Consider the following 24039-nt stretch of genomic DNA (forward strand, 5'->3'; position numbering starts at 1 on the left):
CGGGGCAGAGGGATGCGGTCAAGCGCTTTGTGCCGGGGTACCGCGGCGGCGGCGGGAGGGCAAAGCAATCGATGCGGACCGGCGGTGCCGCGGGCAGCCCCGAGCGCGCAGTCGGGAGCAATCGAGGCCGGAGCGGCGGCATGAGGCGGGCGTGGAGGGAGCGGGCATGGCGGCCGCGGGCGGGCCGCGGCGGCGGCTGGTGCACCTGGACATGAAGGGCGCCCCGCCCCGCGCCTCCTACCTGGCGGAGGTGAGGGGGTGCCGGCGCCGGCGGTGGGCGGCGGGGTCTCCCCGCCCCGGCCCGGCTCCAGCGCTCGCTGTCCCCTCCCGCCCCTCAGGTGCTGCCGCTGCTCCGCGCCCTGGGCGCCACCGGGCTGTTGCTGGAGTACGAGGACACCTTCCCCTGGTCGGGGCCGCTGGAGCCGCTGCGGGCCCCGCACGCCTACAGGTACCGCCCGGGGAGGGCCCGGGGGGCCGCGCCGCCGGCCCGGGCCGCGCCCTGAGGCCTCGCTCTCCCCCCGCAGCCCCGGGGAGGTGCGGGCGGCGCTGAGCCAGGCGAGGGCGCAGCGGCTGGAGGTGGTGCCGCTGGTGCAGACCTTCGGGCACATGGAGGTGAGCGCCCGGCGGGCGGCGGCGCGCTTTCGGCGGCTGGGAGCGCTGGGCTGGGCGAGCGGCGCCGGCGGTGCAGGGGGGTGGCTTTGCTGGGAAGCCTCCGTCGTACCTCCGGTTATCCAGCTCCCGTCAGCGGCATGCTCCGGACGCCGGGGTGCCGCTGTGCTGACCCCCCGTTTCACTCAGCCATGAAGGGTTTTGTGGTCGGGGACCCTCGCGGCAGCGTGGAGAGCAGCCGTGCCCCTCCTGCCTGTGCCACCGCGGCAAGGGGCCTCCTGCTGACCCCTCTGCTCGCCCACGGCCAAAACCCCGGGTTCAGCAGGACGACTGTCAGCAGAGCCCTGGTGACACAAGAGGACATGGCTGTCCCCTTCATTCTGTGGTGGTTCCCCGAGCTTTCCTTTCTCTTGCAGTTTGTGCTGAAGCACAAAGAGTTTGCTCATCTCCGGGAGGTGAAGATGTTTCCCAATGCCCTCAACCCACACAAGGAGGAGTCGCGGGCACTGGTCAAAGCCATGATTGACCAGGTCATGGCACTGCACGAAGATGTGAAATGGTTTCACATCGGATGTGATGAGGTGGGACTTCTGTTGAGCCAGGAATGGGGTTTTTGTGAGGAGTGATGGTAAGGGCCCAGCCTTCTGCATTTCAGTGGTGCCCAGGCCATGTTTGGGTAGGATTTGGGGGACAGAAAATGCCAATTCAAGCCAGTGTAGAGAAGTAATTTTGAAGTAAATTTTTCCAGTTGCACAGGATGTCATTTCTGTTGATCTGAGTATAATATCAAAAGAATTGAAAGCAGTTTCTTAATGCTAACCTAGCGTTTGGTTTTAGGTCGTGTGAGTATTTCAAGTGAGATACCAGTTGGAGGTATTTATTAAGAATCACATGAGTTTTGATGTGAGATGTTGGATCCTTGTTCTGGCCAACCCATTCAAAGTAAGCCATTTGTGGTAGGAGGTGGGAGTTTGGTGGTTTTTTCCCTCTTGATAGTTTGTCTCCTTGAGGAGGAGAACCTTCAGTTTTCTCCTCTCTCAGGATTTCTTAAAACCAACCCTATGGCATGCAGATCCCTAAAATTCATTGTGATTTCCTTAACTACTGATATTAGTTTAGCATTTTGAATCCTGTTGTTTGGGAACAGATGGCAAGGTAAGATAGGGACTTGCAAGCTTTTATAAAGCAAAGTACTATTTATGTGGAATAAACATGTTTAAAATAAAACCTGCTCTAAAACAACAGAGAGTTTAAGTGCACATCCAGCTAAACAGGCCCAAATCCACTCTCTGCGTAGGACCAAGCATGCTGGGGCTACTCTTGGACATGCCCCCCAGTCACCTCTAGATTCACATGCAAATGATCTCCTTCCCCAAGATGGGAACGTCATTTCACAGAGTTCAAGACCTTATGGATTGCTAGATTTGAACTGAGTAAAACTGGTGAGCGCTGCTTCCAAGGACAAACCTTCCGACGACAAGTACAGCATGCTTTAATTATTCTGTTTATATTCTAGTTCCTATAGGAAAATTCCCTTATGTGATGCACTTAGCCAGGGCCACCGTCTCCTGCAGGCTGATATAAATGCTTGCAGTGTCTTCAACACTGAGAGGCTTTTAAATACGCCCACTCAGCGTGTCGTATCTTTGCAATAGGTTTTGAATGTTGTATGATTTCATGACACTGTCTCAAACTCAGTCCCCCTATCCCTATAAAAGAAGTCAGGATTACTTTTTTGATGTTTCAGGTCTACTACCTTGGCGAAGGAGAGGAGTCAAAGCAGTGGCTGCAGCAACCAGACAACACTCCAGAGAAGCTGTGCTTATCCCACATAAAAGCAGTAGCAAGTTGTGTGGTCTCGTCTTACCCTGCTGTGACGCCCATCGTGTGGGATGATATGCTCCGAGGGATGAGTGAGGAAACGCTGGCAGGTGTGTGACCAACAGTGGGGTGAGTCATAGTCTGTAGCATACAAAAATGTCTACACAACCAGATTGGTTGGCAGATGAAAATAATGAAAAGAAGGAATCTGAGAATAGTTGGGGTATGATCCATTAGACTACAGAGTAGAGACATTTAGTCCTTGGCTACGTCACAGACTTTCTGTGTGACCATGGGCAAGTCTCAACACGTACGCTTTAGTTTTCCATCTGGTGGTACACAGTGACAAACAGAACAGTCGTCATGCAGTGGTTGCCATCAATTCTTTCTTTGCACATTAATAAAAAAGCCTATTAGCATTTGTGGTCTCAGCCTAAACTTGTATGCCTTTCACCACCTTTTACGTCAGTTGTTGCTCTGTGCAGCATCTGATTCCAGTGGTGCAGACTCACACGGAGAAGCTGTGACCCTGTGAGGATCTTTGACAGGATCAGTGATCACAGTGCACGTTGTGAGGAACTCTGATACCGGGTTGTGGGATAGCTCCAAGACCTTGACGTCACGAGGCTTGTTTGTTGAAAAATATGAAACCACTTCTGAAATTTGAGTAGTCGTAACATAGGCAGAGTCCCAGCATTTTCAGAGCCACCTTATGTGTCTGCTCCAAGCAGATTTAGACAATACCATGAAGAGCTCCGCCAGCAGTGACTGAGCTATTCATGGCTTTAACAGTGGGAAATCATCCAAAAGAATGCAGAAAGGGCCCCTGCAGTTTCTACAGGAGCAGCACAGCATCTAGCTAGGTGGGACTGGACTGCCACAGGCAATCGTAGACTACACAGATTAAAATGGGATGCAGTTAAAATAGTGGATTTCTGTATAATTTACTGCAATTTCTCTAGAGGTTGGTTTCTCATGTTTAAAACTAGTCAGGGAGTTGATTATAAAGGGATTTGAAGCTAAACCTAAATCTTTTTTTGTACTTCAAAGGCACCTTGAAAAGCTCAGTTCTGTGCAAACACAGCTCAATCTCTGGCTTAAAGGGTGAATGCTTCCTTTGAATTTAGCTGAAATCTCGTGTGTACAGTTTGCAGGTCCACCGGTTCAACCCAGCAGGCATACCAACAGATTCAAGGGACTAAGAATAGCATGGGCATGGGATGAATGGGGTCTCCGATGAATTGTCACTGCTGATCCATATCAGTGGTCTCAAGATGTCTAGGGACTTAGTGGCCCCTGGCACATGAACCCACACGTTCAAAGCCCTGGCCAGGCTGAAAATGCCCATGGGCACTTCAGCTGCAAATGAAGAATTCTAGTGACAAGCTGTAGTTATTCTATTCATGTGTTACCGCACCAACAATATGTACTTAGTTCTCACAGTTAATTGGCTCTTGTCCATTACTTAGAAAAACTTTGTCCTTTTCAGAGTCTGGGGTCCCACAGCTTGTGCAGCCGATGATCTGGGACTACGCAGCAGACCTCGACGTGGAGGGCAAAGGTTTGTACTTATCTGCTGAGCCGCTTAGCAGCAGAGAGCTCTGTTACCTGTTAAGCAAAACAGCCAAAACAATATAGTATGATTAAAACATAGCTTAGTCAGACCCAAAAGAATTTTGGTTTTGTTAAATTGCTTTTTATTGCTTTAGTAGCGTAAACATAGTCCTGGTTTGATTTCACATAATAGTTGCTATTATTTCTGTTATTATTTTTCTTTTTATTTTCTTTTTCTATTTATGCTTCTCCTATAAAGGACTTGAATTGTCTGCTGCTTAATTCTTTTCAACAGGGCTATGGAATCACTGATGGGGGATTGAGAGGTTTTTCACAAGCACTGTTACATGAACTCTCCTTGCATTAAAACCAGTGGGAGCAGATAGCTCCCTGTTGACCAGCTCTACAAAAGAAGCTTCAAGGCTTCATACATCTGTAGAACTCAAAGGAATATCTCCTAAAAGCTCCCTCCAGTCAGGCGTCTAACACGTATACAAATATTTCTTTGTTGGAAGAAGAATCAGCTGTCAGATGTTGCGCATGCTCGTTACATACCCGTGGTTCTTAGCGTTGAAGCAATTTAGCAAACAAGGGATGGAATACAGTAACTGGACACATGAAAATAGGAGGGCAGTCACCCAAAACAGGCTGCTTAGAAAGGATGTCAACTCTCCCATCCTTGCTGATGCTCAGGACTTGATGGGACATGGCTCAGCAGCCTGTTGCCACTGGACCTGGGTTGCTTTTAATTGGAGCATTACAGTCAACGCTGCAAATGGGGAGAAGCTTGTCCTGTAAGGAGAATCACAGAATCACTAAGGTTGGAACAGATCTCTAGGATCATCAAGTCCAACTGCCAACCCAGCACCCCCAGGCCTCCTAAACCATGCCCTGAAGTGCCACATCGACATGTTTTTTGAACACCCCCAGGGATGGTGACGCCCACTCTCTGGGCAGCCTGTGCCAGGGCCTGACCACTCTTTCAGGAAAGACATTTCTCCTAATACCCAATCTAAGCCTCCCCTGACGCAGCTTGAGGCCGTTTCCTCTCGTTCTATCGCTAGTATAGAATCACAAAAGTGGTTTTGTGTGTCTTATTTCAGTGCATCTCATAGAGAAGTATCGTAGATGTGGCTTCTCCAAGGTGTGGTTTGCGAGTGCTTTTAAAGGAGCTACAGGGGTGAATCAGTCCCTAACGCTTATTGGGCACCATTTAAAAAACCATCTTCAATGGCTGAAAGTGGCAAGCAGTAGCCCTGCTGAGGTCCTTGAAGGTATCGCGCTGACCGGCTGGCAGAGGTAAGGAGCATCCTTTTAAATGGTTCCAAGGATCACATGGAAGCAAACTTCCACCCCAAAACTCCCTAAGATGTACAAGGAGGCTGGCAATTTAAAAGGAACTTTGCAGCCCTGCAGTCCTTCCTGTTGGTTACTGCTGGGCTCACCCAGCTTACTGAAGGGTGGATTTCAGAGTTCCAGCCAACTGCTACAGCATTAATCAGCAGGAGCAATTGTTTTGGCAGCCACCAACCATAGTAGATTGGATTTGAAGGCTTGAATGTACTTTGTGCCACCTTGGACTGCTTGTAGACAGCATAGTTAATGCACAGCGTGTATCTGAGTGTCTAATGTGAATTCACATAGAATGAGGTTGCATAAGAGAGGAGTTTGTTAATGTAATGAAGGAGTAAAGGCTTTTATGCAACAGTCAGGAGGTATAAGGGAATATGAGAGAGCTGCATTACAATTTCTGACCCTAATTTGGCTTGAGAAAGTAATTTGGCTTGTATCTGTTCTTATTAATAAAACAGGAATTCTTGGCACTTCAGAGATAGAAGGTCCCTTCTCTGAGACAGAAACCGATGTTTCTAAAGCTCTTTGAATTTTAGTGATTGAAATATTAACACTTCCACTTGTTTAGTGTGTCTAACAGTAAAATGTCTAACTAATGACTGTCCCCTTATTTAGGTATGATCACTTCTCTGTTTTGTGCGAGCTTTTGCCTGTGGCAATTCCATCACTGGCTGTATGTCTGCAGGCACTAAAGAATGGTACAGTGACACTTTATTCTCTCTCAGCTAATGCCTAGCACAAGGGCGAAGTGACCTTGCCCTAAGGCCAGCACAGGATTATTATATTTTGTGGTGGTTTGACTCTCTGGTCAATGTCAGAATTATGAACAATAAATTACACATCTTGCGTGTTTGCAGTACAGGAGCAGAGGAGCCTCTTGGCCTAAGTATTTAAAAATAGCCGTAGTATACCCTGTAAATGGTCACAAGCTGCTTCATGCTTATACTGAAAAAAACTTAAGAAGCTGAATTGCTTTTGAAACTGATTTGAAACACAAGTGGTAGATCAATGAGACTAATTTAATTTAGATTTAGATCTGGTTTGCATGTCACAGTTGTTTTAACTTACTGATTTTCTTAGAATTCATCTCGGTAGTAGACTGGTAAAGTACGCCCTGTAGTTCCTGGTTTCTTCACAGGTTGTTGCCAATAGAATTTTTATTTTTGTCTTTCTGCATTTCTTATTTTCAAAATAAAAACCCACAACCTACCTATTTTTAACTAAGGCACTAACAATATTCAGCACCCTGAATGGAAAGCTCATGGCTAGGAAGGGCTTTGCCTAGCACAAGACAACTGCGTGAAAGACAACGTACTCCTCCCGCCCCAAGTTTTTTCCTTGTTCTATTTCCATTTTACCTTTTAAAAAAGTCTTCATCCAAGGAGAACTACTAAGCCAATGCAGGGTACTCCAGAAAAAACCTCTTTAAGAACATTTTGGTTACTGAGGCTCCTTTTACTTATTTCCATTCTCTTCTGCCAGGTGGCTATTCTGAAAAGATTAAAGAAAATGTGGAAAAGCTCCTGGGAATGTCCAGCTTGGAAACTGAAACTTTCATGAGGTAAAATCGCAGCTGTGGGATTCAGATGCTTCTCGCTGCGTGGTAAGTTCAGAAACTAACGGATCCTCTTTGGGCAGCGCAAGCCTGGGGACCTTTCCTGGGAGCAACATCCTTCCCCTTGTGGCACAAGTTAGTTTCTACCTCAAGTCATCAGTGGATGAACTTCTTGAAAGGAACAGGTAATAGGGTTTATGTTGTGTAATAGGGTTTATGCTATGACGCTGCGTGCAGGTGTGGGGGAGCTGTATCATCCCAAAGGGGGGCATGACTCCAGCAAAGTGATTCAAACATCAGGCTCTGCATCTCAGGCATCACAGCCCTGTATATTGACACCTCAGCAGAATGTAATACTTGGATGCAGATTTGAAGTATTTCAGCAGAATTCCTGAACACTGTGTACTGCCTTATTTCAAGAATCAAATTCTTTCCTGAATTAAGTCTTAAAGCTATTTAAAGTAAAAATGAATTTTTTAATGGTATGGTTACCAAAAAAAGGAGCTTGAAATGAAACTTAAATTGCAACAGATAAGCAGTTATTCTCGCCTGCCAGGAACAGTCTTCCACAAGCTAGTTCCAAAGACACATAGACTTAAATTTACTTACTCCATAAGCAGCATCTCAGTCTGTGCAGGAGAAGGTCAGCTAAAGCCCTATCCCCCCCCTCCCCGTCAGCCTACGAACACGTTTGTCGCTGCTGTTTCAAGAACCGCTCAATCTAACGTTCATTTTCAGATACGTCACAGGTTGGTTCAGCCCCTACCACAGAAAAAGGAAGATTATTCATCCTATAATAATGCATCACTTTCAGCCAGATGCAGTGAGGTAACACCACTTATTTCGCATTAGAGGGGAAATCAAGTCTGTCATATTTTGGGTGCTCAAGTGCCCAACATACAGTTTTGAGTCCTTGCCTCTTTCTAAAATAATTTCAAAAGCATCAGTGGAAATCAACCAATATGAAGTACTCACAATAGGGTTTTAAACAGAACAACTTGTTTATCTTTGCCTTCTGTTGAACAAATTCTTTGAATACAAGTACAAAATGGGTCTCCGAAACACTCTCCCTTGTATATGCAGTTACTCCTAAACAGACATGCTGCATCTTACAGCAGTTGTTCGCTTCCGTGTTGGAGCCCAAAGTGGGCCACGGTCTGGGCCGGGCTTGGAATAACACCAGGCCCCTTTCCCCTGCCCCCTGTCACGGCATGTGCTTTTCAGAACTTGTCCTAAAGCTGGTGCTGGTTCATGCTAAATGGCTAATGTATACATTTTTTTTTGCTGTGATAAGGTAAACATCCAACTGCATCCACTCTGGCTGGTAAAAACCAGAATTAAATCCCCAACAAGTCTCACAGCGGGTTTCAGTTACACTTGAAATGTGTATAATGGGTTTTTTTGAGCTCACATTTCTGTACTTTAAAAGTTATTGCATTAGGAAAGTGCCAAGATAAATGGTACTTAAACACAAACAGCATCAACCTTTTACCATCTGCACAAAATCAAGTCCTTTGAGCTCTTGTAATAGACGCTTCTTTTCCTGTAAAGTCATTTTAAGGACTGTACTCCCTTTAAGAGGCCCGGTAAGCTAGCCCTCCCCGGAGGCAGAGCTCAGCTGCAAATGTGATTGTTTCTTCCTTCTGATTTCTGCTTAGTCTCCTCTCCAAGTGGAATGTTGTGGTGCAAGACCTCCAAGCAGCTATGGAGCAAGTTTTCCACCAGTGTACTGTAGAGGAGTGGATGGAGGAGAACGTCCACCCCAGCCTACAGAAGCTGCAGCAAGTGGTGGATGATTTAGATAAAGCAATAAAAGCACAAAACTAGGGGCGTTTCAATTAGTCTGTCTTATTCCATGGGCAAACAGGGCTAGTGGGAATCCACAAGCAGTCACAGAGTTATAGTTTGTCATCTTGAGAGTTGAAGCAAGAACTGTGACTAAATGGAAGTGACCTGAAGGCATAAAGGAATTCATTAGTATGATAGGCTTCAGCACTAATTTTCCTTTCTTAACACATTGTTGAGCCTTAAATCACCTGCCACGTAAGTCAGATTTGCTCCTTTTGCATAACAGAACGCAGGGGTGAGGCAGAACTCAGCTCCATTACAGGGCAGGAGGAAAACCCAGTTTCTTCCAAAGTCAGTATTTGTAGCAACAGACTTTCATACATTACAATGACCTGGCAAGTTCTACTCTGGTCAGTAGGCAGCATGTCCCCCCTTTGCGATTGCCATAAAAAGGCAGGTGTAGGATACTTTAAACACGCTTGAGGTCCTTGTGGTCTGTACTGTGACACGTTCCTCTTTCAGGTATGTTCAGAGATGTGTCCTCCTGAAAGGGGCTGTAGTGAGGTGGGGGTTGGTCTCCCACATAGCAAGCGATAGGCTGAGAGGAAATGGCCTCAAGCTGTGTCAGGGGAGGCTTAGATTGGGTATTAGGAGAAATGTCTTTCCTGAAAGAGTGGTCAGGCCCTGGCACAGGCTGCCCAGAGAGGTGGGAGAGTCACCTGGGGGTGTTCAAAAAACATGTAGACGTGGCACTTCAGGGCATGGTTTAGGAGGCCTGGGGTGTTGGGTTGATGGTTGGATTTGATGATTCTAGAGGTCTTTTCCAACCTGAGTGACTCTGTGGTTCTACCATCCCATCATGACAAGTCCTTCCACAGTATGTAACAGCTGATTTGTTCAATTTTGTTTTAGACTTTTTCAGTCTTTGAAACACATAAAACCATTGGTTCTAAATCCAGCTTTGATTAGCTTGAGATCAGGACATGAACATCCAACTTCTTGCAGAAGTCTGAGCAAGGACCTGCTGCCTAGATGCTCCCTAGGTTACAGCAGGTGCATGAAAGAACACGTGCCATGGCCGACAGAGCACAAGGGAGCTAGAGAGTAGGGGCTTGATGCCAATAGCAAAGGTGATACTTAGACTTTGAGGGAAAACTGCCTTAACACATCAGGCTTCTTGGCATTTTACCAAAGCATCATCTAAGCTAAGCTTAGTTTCATCCCCACAGAAAAGTGCCATCCCCATAACTTTAAGGCATCTACTTAACGCTGTAAAACCTGAGACTGCAGGACTATTAATCCAGACTTGAAGCATGACTGAAGTCTACTGAATATGAGGGGGAAATACTCATTTATTCTGCTTTAACACTGAACTTTTAGTAACCCGTAGCAGTATATTTTATGGACTTAATTGGAGCATTAAGATGATAACCACAAGGGAAAATAATTCCAAAGTCTGGTGGTTAAGTACACTACCATGAATATTTAAAATATTCTTTGTTTGCTTCATGTATCACTTTCTTGCAAGTGTTATTTTGGAAGCACAGGTATTGACATTTTCTTGAAGCAATATATTAGAAAGAGTATAGCTCTAGATACAGAAAGTACAAGTACAGCATGAGACAAATTAACTTATTTAATGAGAGCTCCAGGAGTTAAGTCCACATGCAGATTTTTATGTAAAAGAATCAGTTGCCATGTATACCTTAATTACAAAGGTCACATACCTTGAACTAAACAAGATCTTTATTTTACTTTAATAAATCCTTTGACAACTCAAAATGGTTGTGGAAATTTGCCTTTCTTTTGCACATGGCACATTGGTTTGGTTTAAAGAGGGAAAAGCACAAATATATTTACCAGTGGGGAGTTGGTTATATCAGTTGATATGAAAATTGAAAGCTGGACTGCTGTCAAAGAGCAACAGCAGGGTCAGCTGGAGCTCGGTGTTTGGGCTTCCTCTACGCTGTCCTCCCCCATTAACTCCTTCAACAGGTCTGTGCCAAGTGGTAATTTAGACAGCCATTAATATTTTAACATTTTATTTGAAAAACAATATAGAAGACTGCAGCGACAAAACAAGTTAAAGTTGATTTTATCAATGAACAGTTGTTTAAAAAAAAGACAATATACAAGGCCTTGCTGAAATTCTAGTTGCAATTTGAAAGTAGAAAAGCAACTTCTAAACATTTTCCAGAAGTAGTTTTGCCTCTCAGCAATCTACCACAGTGTCAGAACTAGCACTCTTACCTATGCAAGCCAGTTGAGTTTTTGGTATCTGTGTAACTTCATAAATACAGCACAGGAGTCAGATCTCAGCAATACAGCATAAACACTGATTTTCTTTGAGACTTGCACAATTGATCCTAGTTACTGGAATGTCTCATTTTGTGAAATATCAGATCAGATTATAGCTAGATGATGCTACTCTCTCCCTTTGCACAACATGCAGTCTAGCATTTGGTTCCATGTGACAGCTAAGGCCACAATCCCAGCCGGCCACACACATGCGAGTAACTTCAAATGTGCTCCTCCAGGGGAAGCCGAAGCATCTGCCAAATGGCACTTACCGTACTGGGACATTAACAGACATAATAGAAAATGTTGGCTTTCTGGAGCAAGGGGTTAGATCTAACTTCAGATCTTTTATACACATTTTCAAATAATTTGTAAGGGCTACTACAGCTGTTCAGGCTCCTTACTAGGCAGCCTGAGATACAAAAACCTTAACCAACACTTCTATAATACTCTTCTAGCAGTATCTAATTTCCTAACCAAAAACTAGTCTTTCACATCAATTCCTTTCAGTACAAGCCACTTTACATCAGGCACACATAAGGCTTCACTCACTGGGCGTTTTGATATGCTAGGCCCAAGAGAAGGGAGGAAAACTATCCAAAAACAAGCTTCAGCAAAATGGTGAAAAGTGGCAGGAGAAGAGGATCAGAGAGGGGACTAGTGTAAATCGGGAAGAACAGAACCTGTCCTGAGTTCGCACCTGATGTTCTAAATAGTTCCTTCCAGCTGCATCATGTCACTGAGGAGTCTGCAGACATTGACATAGACAAACCCATGTTAATGACAATTTGCAAGTTAATTTTCCACACCCAGTTACTGCAAAACATGAAAATCTGGATGTGTCTTAAGTACAAAAGACAGTTTTTGAACAGAGGAAGCTCAAAACCTGGATCAAGAGAAACACACATCAGCCTGTGATACGCATTCCCATACAGCACCCACATGCCAAGTTGCAACGTTCTTTACCTGGGCTATAGGTCAGCATCTCAGTAAGCTCCCAGTTGTACATATCGAGCCAGCAGTGCCTGACATACAGCCCACAGGCAGCACCCGCAGCATCTGAAGAATTCAGTCTTCACATTGCTCAGTCTATGGAACCCAGGTTCTCGTTTGAAACTGTACTAGTTTGTATGGCAACAGAGCTGCCAAAGGCAGAGCGGACAGGGTACGATGCAACTTGCTCCACAGAATGTATTTCAAGCTACGATAGGTCATTCCCCTTCCTTGGGATTCTGTTTTCCTTACATTGTTTTAGTCTTTGTATAATGAAATTGCATAGTCCCTAAGTATATACATTGCTAACATCAAGAACATACGGCAAGCTGGAGGCACAGAAGAGCTCAGCAGAAGCAGGGCACACAATGCAGCGCAGGGTTAGATCAACAGACGTACCTTTCTAAAGCTGATTTTTAACTGCAAAACCACAGCATGGTTTGTATCTCCACAGAACGTTAGCTCTCATGGAAATACAAAAGAAACCCAGTAGAGCTAAAACTGAATGCAGGCAGTTTTGTCCGGTTCATCCATGGTCAAATCTGTGGGCTCAGAATCCTAAGTGCGATGCACATCCATGCCATGGACTCCCTCTAATTATCCTTCTTACAAAGCAGCAGTTATCTGCAGGTTGAGCCCTTTTGCTTACATTATACCATTAAATACTCAAGTTGTATTTCTTACTGGAAGTCCGTAGAGCACTTGACATTCTCGTTTTACACGGGGGTGTGGAGTTCTCCAAATTCCCAATCTCATTCTCTTCTGTCCAGAGTGTTACCCAGGGTATATATTAGAGTGGATTTAAGTGAAGATCTCTCCAAAGTGTTACATCTTGCAATATTGTTAAGCAGTTTTGATGATTATTCTTAGCTTACAGCTGTGCTTCAGAATAAAGGCCAAATTTAGCTAATTGCCTGCATCCTGATCTCCCACATTCATCCATAGCAGCTTCCCAATTCCAGTGACATGGGGGAGGTTGGAAGCCACATGATTAGCTCACCAACTCAGAGGACTTCACAAGCATGTCTAATGGCAGAGGTCTGCTTTGATACCTGATGTGACTACAAGTTTCTTACTTAATAGGCCCGCTTCCGCGCTGCAGTCAAGCTGCATCAGCAGCTGCCTCCCTGTTCCAGTCTGATGACCCTTCCACACCGACAATAAGAGCATCTGTGTCTCACAGCTCACATGCTGGGTCTATATGGCTGGAAGTGAAATCTTGGTACAACCTGTTCTTTGGTCAGATGAGCGTGTACTTGCTTCAGATACAGCTGGAACACACAACAGGACACAGCTTCTGCTGAAATCTTTTCAGAGCTTGCTCTCCTGTAGAGGTAGAGTGCTTTGAAAGAAGAATGCATGTTCTTTTAAGTCCCAAAGAAACTGCTGCCAGAAGACATTTGCACCTGGCCAAATGTGAAAGCAGACCGCAGTCACCTTGTACCCCATTGAGATCTAGAAGTAACTGTGTAAGTATTTTCTAATTCAGGTCTTACCACCATACAATTCCTGAATAAAACCCAGTGAACTTTAATACAAGCAGTTTTAGCATGTTGAAGGAACTTTCAGCTCTTTGAAACTTTTTTTTCTACTGACATGTTGATATAGGCATGATGAAGTTTTAGTCCTACACAGAACATGTTGACTAACAGAGGTAGCTTTTACTTCAAAAAAATACCTTGGAAAATTCATATTTTAACTATTTGTGAAACCATTGGTCAGAACAGAGGACACTACACACACCTGGAGTAAAACATGGGTGCAAGTCAAACACTGGATCTATCCCAGCTATATTAAAAAAAACGCACTACGTTATTTAGCACTTCAGTGTCATTTCAAGTGAGGAAATACAGAGCAAATCCAGGCTGCCATGTTGTTTGACATCGATCATCTCCCTACCTAAAGTAACAGATGTGTTTTCCTTCCTTTCTAAATACAGTTAAAATAGTGAGCATTGAGGTCTAGAAAAAGGTTATTCTCTCTTGGGGTAGTCTATGCCCAGGAGTTAAGCAGACCAGGATGAAGCCAGAACACCCCGAAGATGTTGTATCATCAACCTGGTCATCTTCTGTTTAGTATTTATGGTTTCTTGGCAAGTCCAAGAGAAATTAGACAATCTAACAAGTTGATCAGCCTGGTGTTTCCAATTCCAAGAGAGTCACTCCAACCTTGATGTCTACTGGTATCTAATGGCAAATCAGTAGTAGAGAATATAAAAGTGCCACTATCCTGCATCACCTAATTGCATATATTAAGCTGCTTAAGACCAACTTAGCAATATATTCAGTCCTTTATAAAATGTCAAAAAGACCCTGAAAGCATTGTGTTATGAGGTACAAATTCAGCTCTTATACATTTCATATACTGTACCTGCAGCAGATGTTTGCAGGAAGTGGAAGTTTACATCTGTATCTCCACTTCACTAATGGAAGGGAAGGCAATAAATGATTTCAAACCAATTCCTTAATAAATAACTATTCCTAGACAAGTTTGACGAGCTGACAAAGTTCAAAAGCCAGCAGTGTCCACATGCAGGATCTAAGTCAAAGGAGCAAACAGAACAGAATTTTCTTTGGACTCTACAACAGCAGAACTGCGAGCACGGATCTTGAAGCAGTTTAGCACTAAAAAGGTGCCCTAAGACAGATTCCTCCCATTGTAAATGCACATGTAGAGAAATGTCTGGGTCAAGACTTAGAGGGATTTCTTTTTCTGAAGAACAATCAGTGTATTTTCCAATGTTTGAAAGCCTCTGCTTTCTTCAGCTCATGATGACTATTAATATTTATCCTGTGGTTCATCTGCATCACTATTCTCTGTTTCACTGCTCTCAGAGAGATCTTGTTGGCTCTCTACTCTGTCCAGTTCCAGAAAGCTGGTAATGAGCCTGGCAACTCCTTCCACATCACTGTGGAAAAGAAAAAACAATGTAAGAGTCAGTGGAACTGTGGTGTTGACAAGACAAGAACAGGCACGCTCATTCTTGAGAATTAACTGCTTGAAGGGGCAGCCAACGTATGGCAGAGTATGACTGGCAGCATCCCACTTGTGAAGGCATATCAAGCCAAGCCAGTACTTCCATACCAGACAGATCAATCCTTTTCCCACAGTCCCTGCTGCAAGATTCCTTATTATCGATGACAAAATAAATCTTGTTAACTGACAAATACACTGAATGTTTGCAAAATAGAATTAGTCCCCCCCGCCACTGCACAGCTGAGCTAGCACAGGTAACTACAGCAGATGTGCAGCACTAGAGGGATCTTAGATATCTAAACATGGTCAGACTCCTGACAGCAGATGGTGTTACCCAATTGTCTGCAACTGAAAGCATTGAAGGGTTTAAAAAAGTTAAACTGAATAACACAGGGTCATATCAGCAAGTATGAAAATGGAGCTAGGATGAGTCTCAACAGTTGATGATTACTGACCCACATGATTGGCATTTCCCACCTCACACATTCTAATTAAAAGAAGTCCACACTGCACCTTCTACAGCCCAACACTGCACTCTGAGTCAGTGGGTGTGAAAATCCAGTGACAAATCGTAGCACAACCAGGTAACCCTTCCCAAAATATCGCACAGTCTCCTCTTCCACATTCACATCTCTGATCTCGTTCAGTAGAGCCACTACTGTAAACAGATGTGGAAAAAGTAGTCCATTAGCATTACAGTAAACTCCAAACACTGCTACTAGCAACTTGTGTGACTGGGACGCCGTGTTCTTGAGTACTATTGCTCTGATCCCATGCAACTTGGGCAGTCCTGCAATAGCAAACAGCTGCTGAGCTATCTGGGCAAAACAAAGGAGGAGAGACTACAGCACATACTAGCTGGTATAGGCCCCAATGAACAAGATATACTGCCTCCCAGGAACTGGGGACCATTAGTTTATTACTTATGTTTCCCACTAACTTTAATGACAGTTTTAACTATTTTTCTGTACAAAGTAGGTAAACAGGTGTTAAGTTTTCTGGAATTTTACAAATATTAAAAGATTTAACTCTTCAGAGCACCTACTAACCTCTGCATCCCCACATTAACAATACTTGAAAGATCATTACCAAATAACCTCTCAGGAAGATATGTGCTCAACCCCCCAGTACATAAACATACCTAAAGAAAAGTTCAGAAACATCAAACATCCTTTTCTCAGCATCTCTTATCTTCCATCTCCAAGATGAATTGTTTAAAAACCAATTCAACTTAAGGACATTGCAAACTCTGTCAGTTCTCTAAGCATATGGAGAGTTGGTTTGATTTAGACTAGCAAGTAGAATTAAAAAAACTGACATTGAAGAGGATCCTACTTCAGTTTGCAATGGAGATCCTGCCTCTCAGTGACTCAACTAAGTCAACTTCCGTTACTCCAATGGGAAGCTCAGAAGAGATTAGATACTGCATTAAACTGAGCCCACTGAATATGCTGGTTTAAATACATGTATCTGCAAGATGTAACATGCCTGCTTGCACATGCTATCTAAACATTTGCCTGCTAGCAAAACCAGATTAGATTGTAGAAAGTTCAACTCCTGGATCCAAAATTTTATTTTTTCTACCGGTCCAACCTGCAAAACAGGCTAGCCAAGGGAGATGTAAACCTGCACATTAACTTCCCAAAGGAATGGCTAAGACGGTTACAGGAAGCAAAGTGTAAGCCCCGTTACCCTGGATTAACATAACTAACCAGATGCATGCAGCAACCTAACCTGAAAAAAACACTTAGGTCCTGAGGGCAGGTTATTACATCTGCTGCTTGGGAACAAAACAAATCTGGAAATAGATGTGACTAATTTGAGTACAGATCTCCAGAGAAGCTTATTAAATGGGCATGTATGTGTTTCTTCTGTCTGCCCACCACATGCGCTACCACAGACACTGCTTTCTCACCTTGTTCATTGCCTCCTTTTGAGAAGGTGAGTATTTTTTTGTAAAGATTGAATGCTTTTAGGCAGACTGTTCCCTTGTTCTTATCAAATACAGCTTCCTGTAAAATTGAAAAATAAAAATCAAGATTTTCTTAAAAACACCATCAGTAGCTATGCTTCAAAGTAAAATAAAAATAGTTACATGGGAAAATAATCTTGGTAACACAGAAAAATACATAGCTATTTTAGAGACAGCCTGCTATTATTAGACAGTGAAAATCACAATCTTGTCCTTGGCTTTAACAGAGACTTTACCATACCTCCTGCGTTACTTCTAGAAGGAAGCTAAAGCTGGTTTCACTGCCCCTCTTGCCACCTTCTTTATGTAATAAAACTTTGCCTGGAATCAAATTTGAACATTAACCTGGAGCTCCTGTAATTTTCACGTTGATGTATGCAGTTGGCCTACAGTACAACTAGATATACAGCAAACATGACTTCTAGCTACACTTTTCACTAACAGCCACTAACTCCACCACAATTAGTGTTATGCTACATGGGCCAGGCCTACACTAGGTTTAAAATATCCCTGACAGTCAATGAAAAAAGGATGTCTCATATGTGTGGGTTGCTTATTCTAATAACAACTCAGGTCAGTGAAGTGAAAAGCCTATATAACAGGTTATTGTTCTCAGTTCAACTCCCAACAGATCAACATCTGCAGGATTATAAAGCAGCTTCACAAACACCACTCTTTTCCCAGAGGAAAATGGCTGAGTAGCCTGGAAGGTTAGAGCTACCCTATTTAATGGTCGTTCTGTCATTAGCTGGCACAGCAAGCACGAAATCATGTTGCAGCAGCTGAACATGCTATTCTTTCTCCCTTTTCTATATACAAGGAAAACAGTGTGGGGCAAGACTCCCCTTAAAAAACAATCCTATGTTTAGCTTCAAATTTTCGTGCCTGTGTAGTGAAGGAATTATTGCCCTAATTCTAGTCCTAATATAGCAACCTCAAAGGGTTTCCTCAAAAATCAAAAGCATAACTTGTCTGTTTGGACTGAGCAAGTGCATGGGGCTGGGATCAGCATCTGCCAACTGTTTCCAAACTAGGCCGACCTCATTTCCTGAGTTCAGCACCTTACCTCCCACTGCTCCAGATTCTGTGCTGCCACAAAGAAACACCCGGCCATATAGAAGAGCTTCCATGCCAAGCTGTCTGAACAATGCAAAAAACACAAGTTTAGGGTTTCTTTTTCTTCCTTGTTCAGTATTCAAACAGTTGGTTTTAAAAGCAACATGCTCCCTTTAAAGGCAACAAAATGAGAAAAGGTTTCTCTGATGCAACATTTTTGCCTTTAATCGTAATGCAAGCTGTTTTACAGCTCTCTACAAGGACAAAAATACAGAAGCTCTTCACATTTTTCAGAAACTCCATCTACACTGAGCTCCAAACCATGCAGAATTATAAACATATGTATTATTGACTAAGTTTTAACATCACTACACATCTTTCTCTTCCCTAAAAGCAAAGGCATCTTAAAAGGCATCCACAAAACTCTCTACCAGCAAATATTTGTGGTGCAGAGGACAAGGGTAAGGGACAAAGGAAATTCACCACAGCAAACATGCTTCTTCATAAAAGGAAGCAGTTAGTTCTCTTGAGAAACAAGCATTTGCATTTTATGTCCAGGAAATGTTTACATACAGCAGCCTAAACAATTTGCTTAGTAAGACTTTTACTGAAAGTAGAGTAGACCTGTGCTCAGTATTGTTTCAGAAAGCTTTGTTGCAATGTCTTCATAAAAAATGCTAAAACAGCTAGTGTCTCAAGCAGCTTTCACTGGACTTTGCTCTTAAAATACAAATACATTGATTATACTGGTAGTATATTCCTACATGCTATTAAGTTTTAAAATTTGATGTTAATAGGATGCAGCAAGAAAATCACAGGACAGCCTGCAGGATAAATTCCACAGGCAGAAGGATACCTGGCACTTAGTACCGTCTGCTCTGTTGGGGAGGGGGAGTGGGCAGGAAGCAGCAGTAGCTGTTCTCTAAAGGTGTTCTTATGAGTAATCTCTGCCAGTGACGATTTAACAGTTTCCAGAGAAACAGAGCACTTCCATCAAAGGCAAGGTAATCATTTCATTATGGTGGCAAACAATCATTATATGTCTTCCCAGGAGAGCTGTGAGGACCAGCTAATCACATTTATAAAACACACTGAAAGTACAAAATGCCATAGAGTGCTAAATACCATTATTAAAAGTGCTCTTGCAAATGGCAAGGGATTCTGAGTAAGAAATAGAGCATTAAAGCATGGCATGTCATACACAGGCAACAATTATTATTGGATTTTAATATTCATGCCACAAAATGTGATAGGTACCTATACTGCTTTTGTAAGCCAGACAGAAGCTGCAGAGAGGAATCATCAGCATGAAAAAACAGGTCAACAGGAAATCAAAAATTCTTCAGAAAAATGATAGACCATTACCTGCACTATAATAAGCAGCAGCCAAGCCTATGGAGGCTATTCCTAGGATAAGAGGGGAGAAAATTAGGACAAACAGGCATCTCAAACCATCTAAAATTCCCTGATGAAAAACATATGAATATTCACAAGTTCATCACTTTTTGAAAAGGGGACAAATGTGACTGCAACATTGATCACTATATCAAAGAGTCAGTTATTTTTCTCTGAACTCAGTATAAAAAAACCCTCCCATTCTGCAAAGCCACTAAAAGCATAGGGGCTGAGGTCAGAAACAAAAGGTCATGACAGACCAGGAACAGAACCTCTGAGGGACTCTCAGTCTAACCATTACACCATACTTCCTCTCAAGCACAGTACAACTTTGGGCATGCTAACAAACACTACAGCAGTTTTTTTTCCCCTCTAAGTGCTCTGTGGAGCCAAAAGCAAACTTCTGCAATAAATGTGTGTCAGAAGCTGCCAGCTCCTTTCTCCCATTGAGGAGGAAGCAGAAGAGCGCCTCATGCCCCAGTGCACCACTGCAACTGCAAAGATCTTGTCTCACGGAGCGTTTGACAAGACAACATCGTGGAAAGCAATGACATTGTAGTGTTACTGCAATGGGATCTACTCAGCTGGAAAACAGCATATGCCACATTTTCCCCACCAGCTCTCTCAGTGTGGTCCTAACAAGTACCACTCCAGGTTTTTTCCTGCATATTCAGTAGTGTTTAAAAACAGATGCCTTTCCCAACATCCTATATGACTTCCTGTTTCATACACACAGTGCCATTAAGAGTTAACTGTCAACAACACACAAGATCTAACCCCAGCATCACTCCACTGCAGATTTTTCCATTTCTGAAAACCTAGATGTTTTTCAATGTAAGTATGCATCCCCTTCAGAACCTTCACATTTATATTCCTATATAGCATAGACTAAGCTTTCTTTTCTTGATCTTCCATGACTCCCTTAAAGTTCTGTCCATGAGCCTCTGAGGTTCTCTAGACAACAGACTGAAAAATTATCAGTCTAACAGTGAAAATACCACACTGAGGAGGCTTCAGGCTTATTTAGTGGCTATGCTAAAGGAAAAGTTCAAAACATGATGATTCCACTTATTGAAAGAAAAATGCTTGAAAGACAGGCATCTCCTGTTAGAGGCTCTTTCAGGAATTTATTCTGTGACCCCCTTGCCTTAAAGCAAGCTCTGAAATACACTGAGGAATATTATGGCCTTACCAACAAAAAGAGACCAAGATCGGATGCCAGGTGACCTCTTCAGATGAAGATGGGAGCTTGTGCGTTTTTCAACCAGCATGTACATCTTCAGACGAAAGTCTCAACAGCCCAGTCTGACTCATGAAATCTCACTGGACAAAAAAGAAGGTAAGTAGAATTTAAAATCATTGTTGGCTCCAATGTTGTCCCTTCCTAGCATTTTTCAGGACTTATCAGGTCTTAATCTATACAATAAAAGATGCCCAGGGTAAGAACAAGTCTTCTTCTCACAAGAGCAGCAATATGCACACTAAAAAAAAATGCAGAGGAAAAACTGTCATGTGGAGCCTTGCACAACAGCAACAAGAATCTGAACTCTTTGAGAAACTTCTCATTTTGGGAGTAAAAGTCTTTCTTTCTATCACAACTAGATTCCAGAAGAAAATGTGAAAAACAAGAGCCTGGAACAATGTCATTGCCAATTCATGCAGCACATCAAACAAATAAAAGAAAAAGAGCAATGGAAAGTTCTTTGACAGCATTTCTCCTGCTAACTCCATGTCAGACTAGCCTGGCACTGAAGCAGGACAACACAGCCTCCTGCAAGACTGATGTTGGGTCTCTCATCCCTGATGATAGCCCAGCAAGGGTTACAGCCTCAGTCTTGCAGTGCCAGTGTCACATAATGCCTTATATGGCATTCCCATCTTTCAAGCCAACTCAGGAATAAAACCAGGATTTTCCAACAAGTATGTCTGTGTCTCTTGCATGAGACCATGCCTTCAACTCAGACAGAAAGCAACAGTACAGATTAAAAAGACAGGTACTAATGAAAAAGAGTAAGAACTGGGCAACCCCATGCAACATTTTCAGCAAGTTTTTACTATTTACAGCATAAAATTGTTTTAATTCTGGCACGATCGTGAGCTCCAGTGCAAAAAACAATCCTACCCTAATACTCTCAGCGCAAGCATAAAGGCTGATTTGCCAAGATGCAAGAGGCATATGAGGACCCGGCTGGTCTTTCAGAACTGTCACCAGAGAAAGGACAGGCTGCTCATGCTTCTCCTGCACAAGCTGGCAGAGATGCATGTTGTTATTATGAAGACCACAAACCAGTAAAAGTAAATGGGAAATGAAAGCGTGTGTTAAGAATTGTGTCATAACATTAGCAGGGTATAGCCTGGCCTTAATCGCAGATATTTTCTGGTTGGCTCTTGTGTTACACCCTTGACACCACTTAAGGTAGAATGTTTTAAGCAGGCTTCCCCAAAAGGGATTTCTGAAAAGGATATCTACTTTTCTGACTGGTGTGATGAAGCTCAGTATCTGTGAAGCTTTCTGGGGACTGCAGGAGCATTAAACAGCTCATTTACTATTGAAGACAATAAACACCAACTCCTCCTACCGACTTCGTACTTCAATAATCAAATAACCGAGTCTTCTGCCCACAGAAAAGTTCGCAGGAGGTTGGCATTATGCTGTTTGCTGCCCATGATAACAGGCTTCCACAAGAATGCCAACATTCAACAGGTTTTTGAATAACAATGAAAAACACTTAGAGAGCAGGCCCAAGCACATCCAGGTTCCTACAGAAGACAAGCATGCAATTTTTAGCCCTTCAGTCATCTTGCTCTTCTCAGATACGACATGACACTCCCGCAATTCTGCGTCAACTGACTAGATATGAAGCTCCAGGGGATTTTTTTTTTATTCCATTTAATAATGCAGGTGCCAAATATTTTCAGTTAAAAAAAGCACATGACTGATTTTAATCTGTCAGCAACACATCTGAGAGAATCTGAAACCAAGAGACAAAACCACTTATGCGTAAGACACGCTCCATCTCCTCCGGATGTCAAGCACCAAATTTTAATTTTCAAATGACTCTTGTGAGTTGCTCTCAACATATCAGAAAATATTTCTGCGCGTACAAAGCCTTTTCCTGCCTACAATCTAAAAAATATCAACAAGGTATCAAACACAAAGATCACTGCAGAAACCTGGCCGCATTTCACAAACACGCTCTACTTAAAAGATAATTCATACGTACCAGTTAACTATATTAACACAAACTTTGATCTCTCCCCCCACATTCATTCAGTGAAGTCTAATCGTGCAAATGCCAGTGCCAGCTTAATGCCGGACACTTGAAGTCAACGGCATCACCTCTCACAGAGGCAGCTGCTCACAAGAGAGGTGCCTCGGGGAATAAAAATCACCAACACACCTTCTCAAAGTTACACTTAATAAAATAAGTCATAAACGTGCCTTAAAGCGAACACAAAAGTTTTACTACAATTTTACAATTACAGAGGGAGAGGTAGGTATTTTGGGGCTGCTAATTTTGCTTTAATTTGTTGGGTTGGACATTAAATTCATCTTCAGCACCGAAACAAACATTCATATACTTCCTCCAAGTTCTCAGGATCACAGACTGGCGGGGGCTGGAAGGGCCCTCTGGAGCTCACCCCATCCCACCCCTGCTGGAGCAGGCACCCCCAGAGCAGGGGCACAGGGCCGCGTCCAGGCGGGGGGTGAATGTCTCCAGGGAAGGGACCCCACAGCCTCTCTGGGCAGCCCGTGCCCCTGCTCTGGCACCCGCACAGGGAAGGGGTTTGTCCTCATGTTCAGGGGGAGCTTCCCGTGTCCCAGCTTGTGCCCGTGGCCCCTTGGCCTGGCGTTGGGCACCGCTGGAAAGAGCCCGGCCCCATCCCCCTGACACCCGCCCTTCAGATATTTATAAGCATTGACAAGATTCCCCCCTCAGCCTCCTCTGCTCCAGGCTGACAGTGAGGGTGAGCTAGCAAGAGCTACCCAAACCGCACCCCGAGAGCCTCACTACAAACACCTACCAAGCCAGGACCATCCACCGGCCTGAGCTCCCAACCCCATACCCGCCTCCCCCCAGTAAGACCCGCGCACTAGCTGGTCTCCCCCTCACTGAGCAGCCAGTCAGGGAAGGGAATTGCAGCGTGGTGCCACAACCAAAGCCACCCTCGCCTTTCCCTCCCCTCCTGTGGGCAAGGCCAGACCTGTAGCTAGGACCGGCCCATAGCGGCTCCCGCCCGCCCCCGCCCCGGGGAGTCGCTCCCCCGACCGACACCGTCCCGCTCCTCAGCCGCTCTCCGGGGGCGGGCGGCCCAGCGCAGCCCCGCAGCAGGGCGCGGGACGGGCCGAGGGCGGCGGCTCCCTGCGGGCGGTGCAGCGCGCCTCGCCACAGAAGCTCCCGCTCGCCCAGCGGGCTGCGCCCCAGCCCGCCCGGGCTGCCCCCAGCCCAGCACCCCCCACGCCGGCGGCGGTACCTGCCCGAGGCGCGCGGCAGCACACCCGCGCTTTGAATGGGACGCCCGGCCGCCTCCGCTTCCTGCGGCACTGCCGCCCGCGACCATAGAGCGCGGCCAGAGCGGCCGCAGAGACGTGCTGGTGCCACGCCCGCCCTAAGAAGGGTCGGATGCGCCGGCGGCCATTTTGGGTGAGGGCAAACCAGAGGATAAA

General features: G+C 44.4%; 2 protein-coding genes across 2 annotated transcripts; one reads left to right on the top strand and one right to left on the bottom strand.

Moving 5' to 3' along the window:
• Positions 1-159: 159 nt before the first annotated feature.
• On the top strand, positions 160-8723 carry HEXD (hexosaminidase D). Its single transcript, XM_064467013.1, is given in 12 exon segments — positions 160-327; positions 329-448; positions 525-612; positions 1026-1190; positions 2357-2540; positions 3920-3991; positions 5088-5283; positions 5953-6035; positions 6820-6898; positions 6976-7077; positions 7631-7720; positions 8551-8723. Coding segments are annotated over 12 exon segments (1509 nt in total). The 5' UTR covers positions 160-166; the 3' UTR covers positions 8720-8723.
• A 1577-nt stretch (positions 8724-10300) lies between these two features.
• LOC104040251 (cytochrome b-245 chaperone 1) lies at positions 10301-24015 on the bottom strand. The gene is made up of 7 exons (XM_064467017.1): positions 23847-24015; positions 20563-20693; positions 19341-19382; positions 17986-18059; positions 16863-16959; positions 15461-15605; positions 10301-14879 (listed from the first exon to the last, which is right to left on the bottom strand). Exons 2-7 carry the CDS (start codon positions 20645-20647, stop codon positions 14750-14752), a joined length of 573 nt encoding a protein of 190 aa, XP_064323087.1. The 5' UTR covers positions 20648-20693; positions 23847-24015; the 3' UTR covers positions 10301-14749.
• Positions 24016-24039: the final 24 nt, after the last annotated feature.

The sequence above is a fragment of the Phalacrocorax carbo genome, chromosome 16 (genome assembly GCF_963921805.1).
Source record: "Phalacrocorax carbo chromosome 16, bPhaCar2.1, whole genome shotgun sequence".
In the NCBI taxonomy this organism is placed as follows: domain Eukaryota; kingdom Metazoa; phylum Chordata; class Aves; order Suliformes; family Phalacrocoracidae; genus Phalacrocorax; species Phalacrocorax carbo.

Excerpts from the sequence above, each read along its gene's own strand:
- LOC104040251 (XM_064467017.1), bottom strand. The coding sequence starts at position 20,647 with ATGTACATGCTGGTTGAAAAACGCACAAGCTCCCATCTTCATCTGAAG. Across the intron at positions 16,960-17,985 it reads AGAATCTGGAGCAGTGGGAG|GAAGCTGTATTTGATAAGAA; the intron begins GTAAGGTGCTGA and ends TCAATTTTACAG. Across the intron at positions 14,880-15,460 it reads GCAGTGTTGGGCTGTAGAAG|TGATGTGGAAGGAGTTGCCA; the intron begins GTGCAGTGTGGA and ends TCTTTTCCACAG.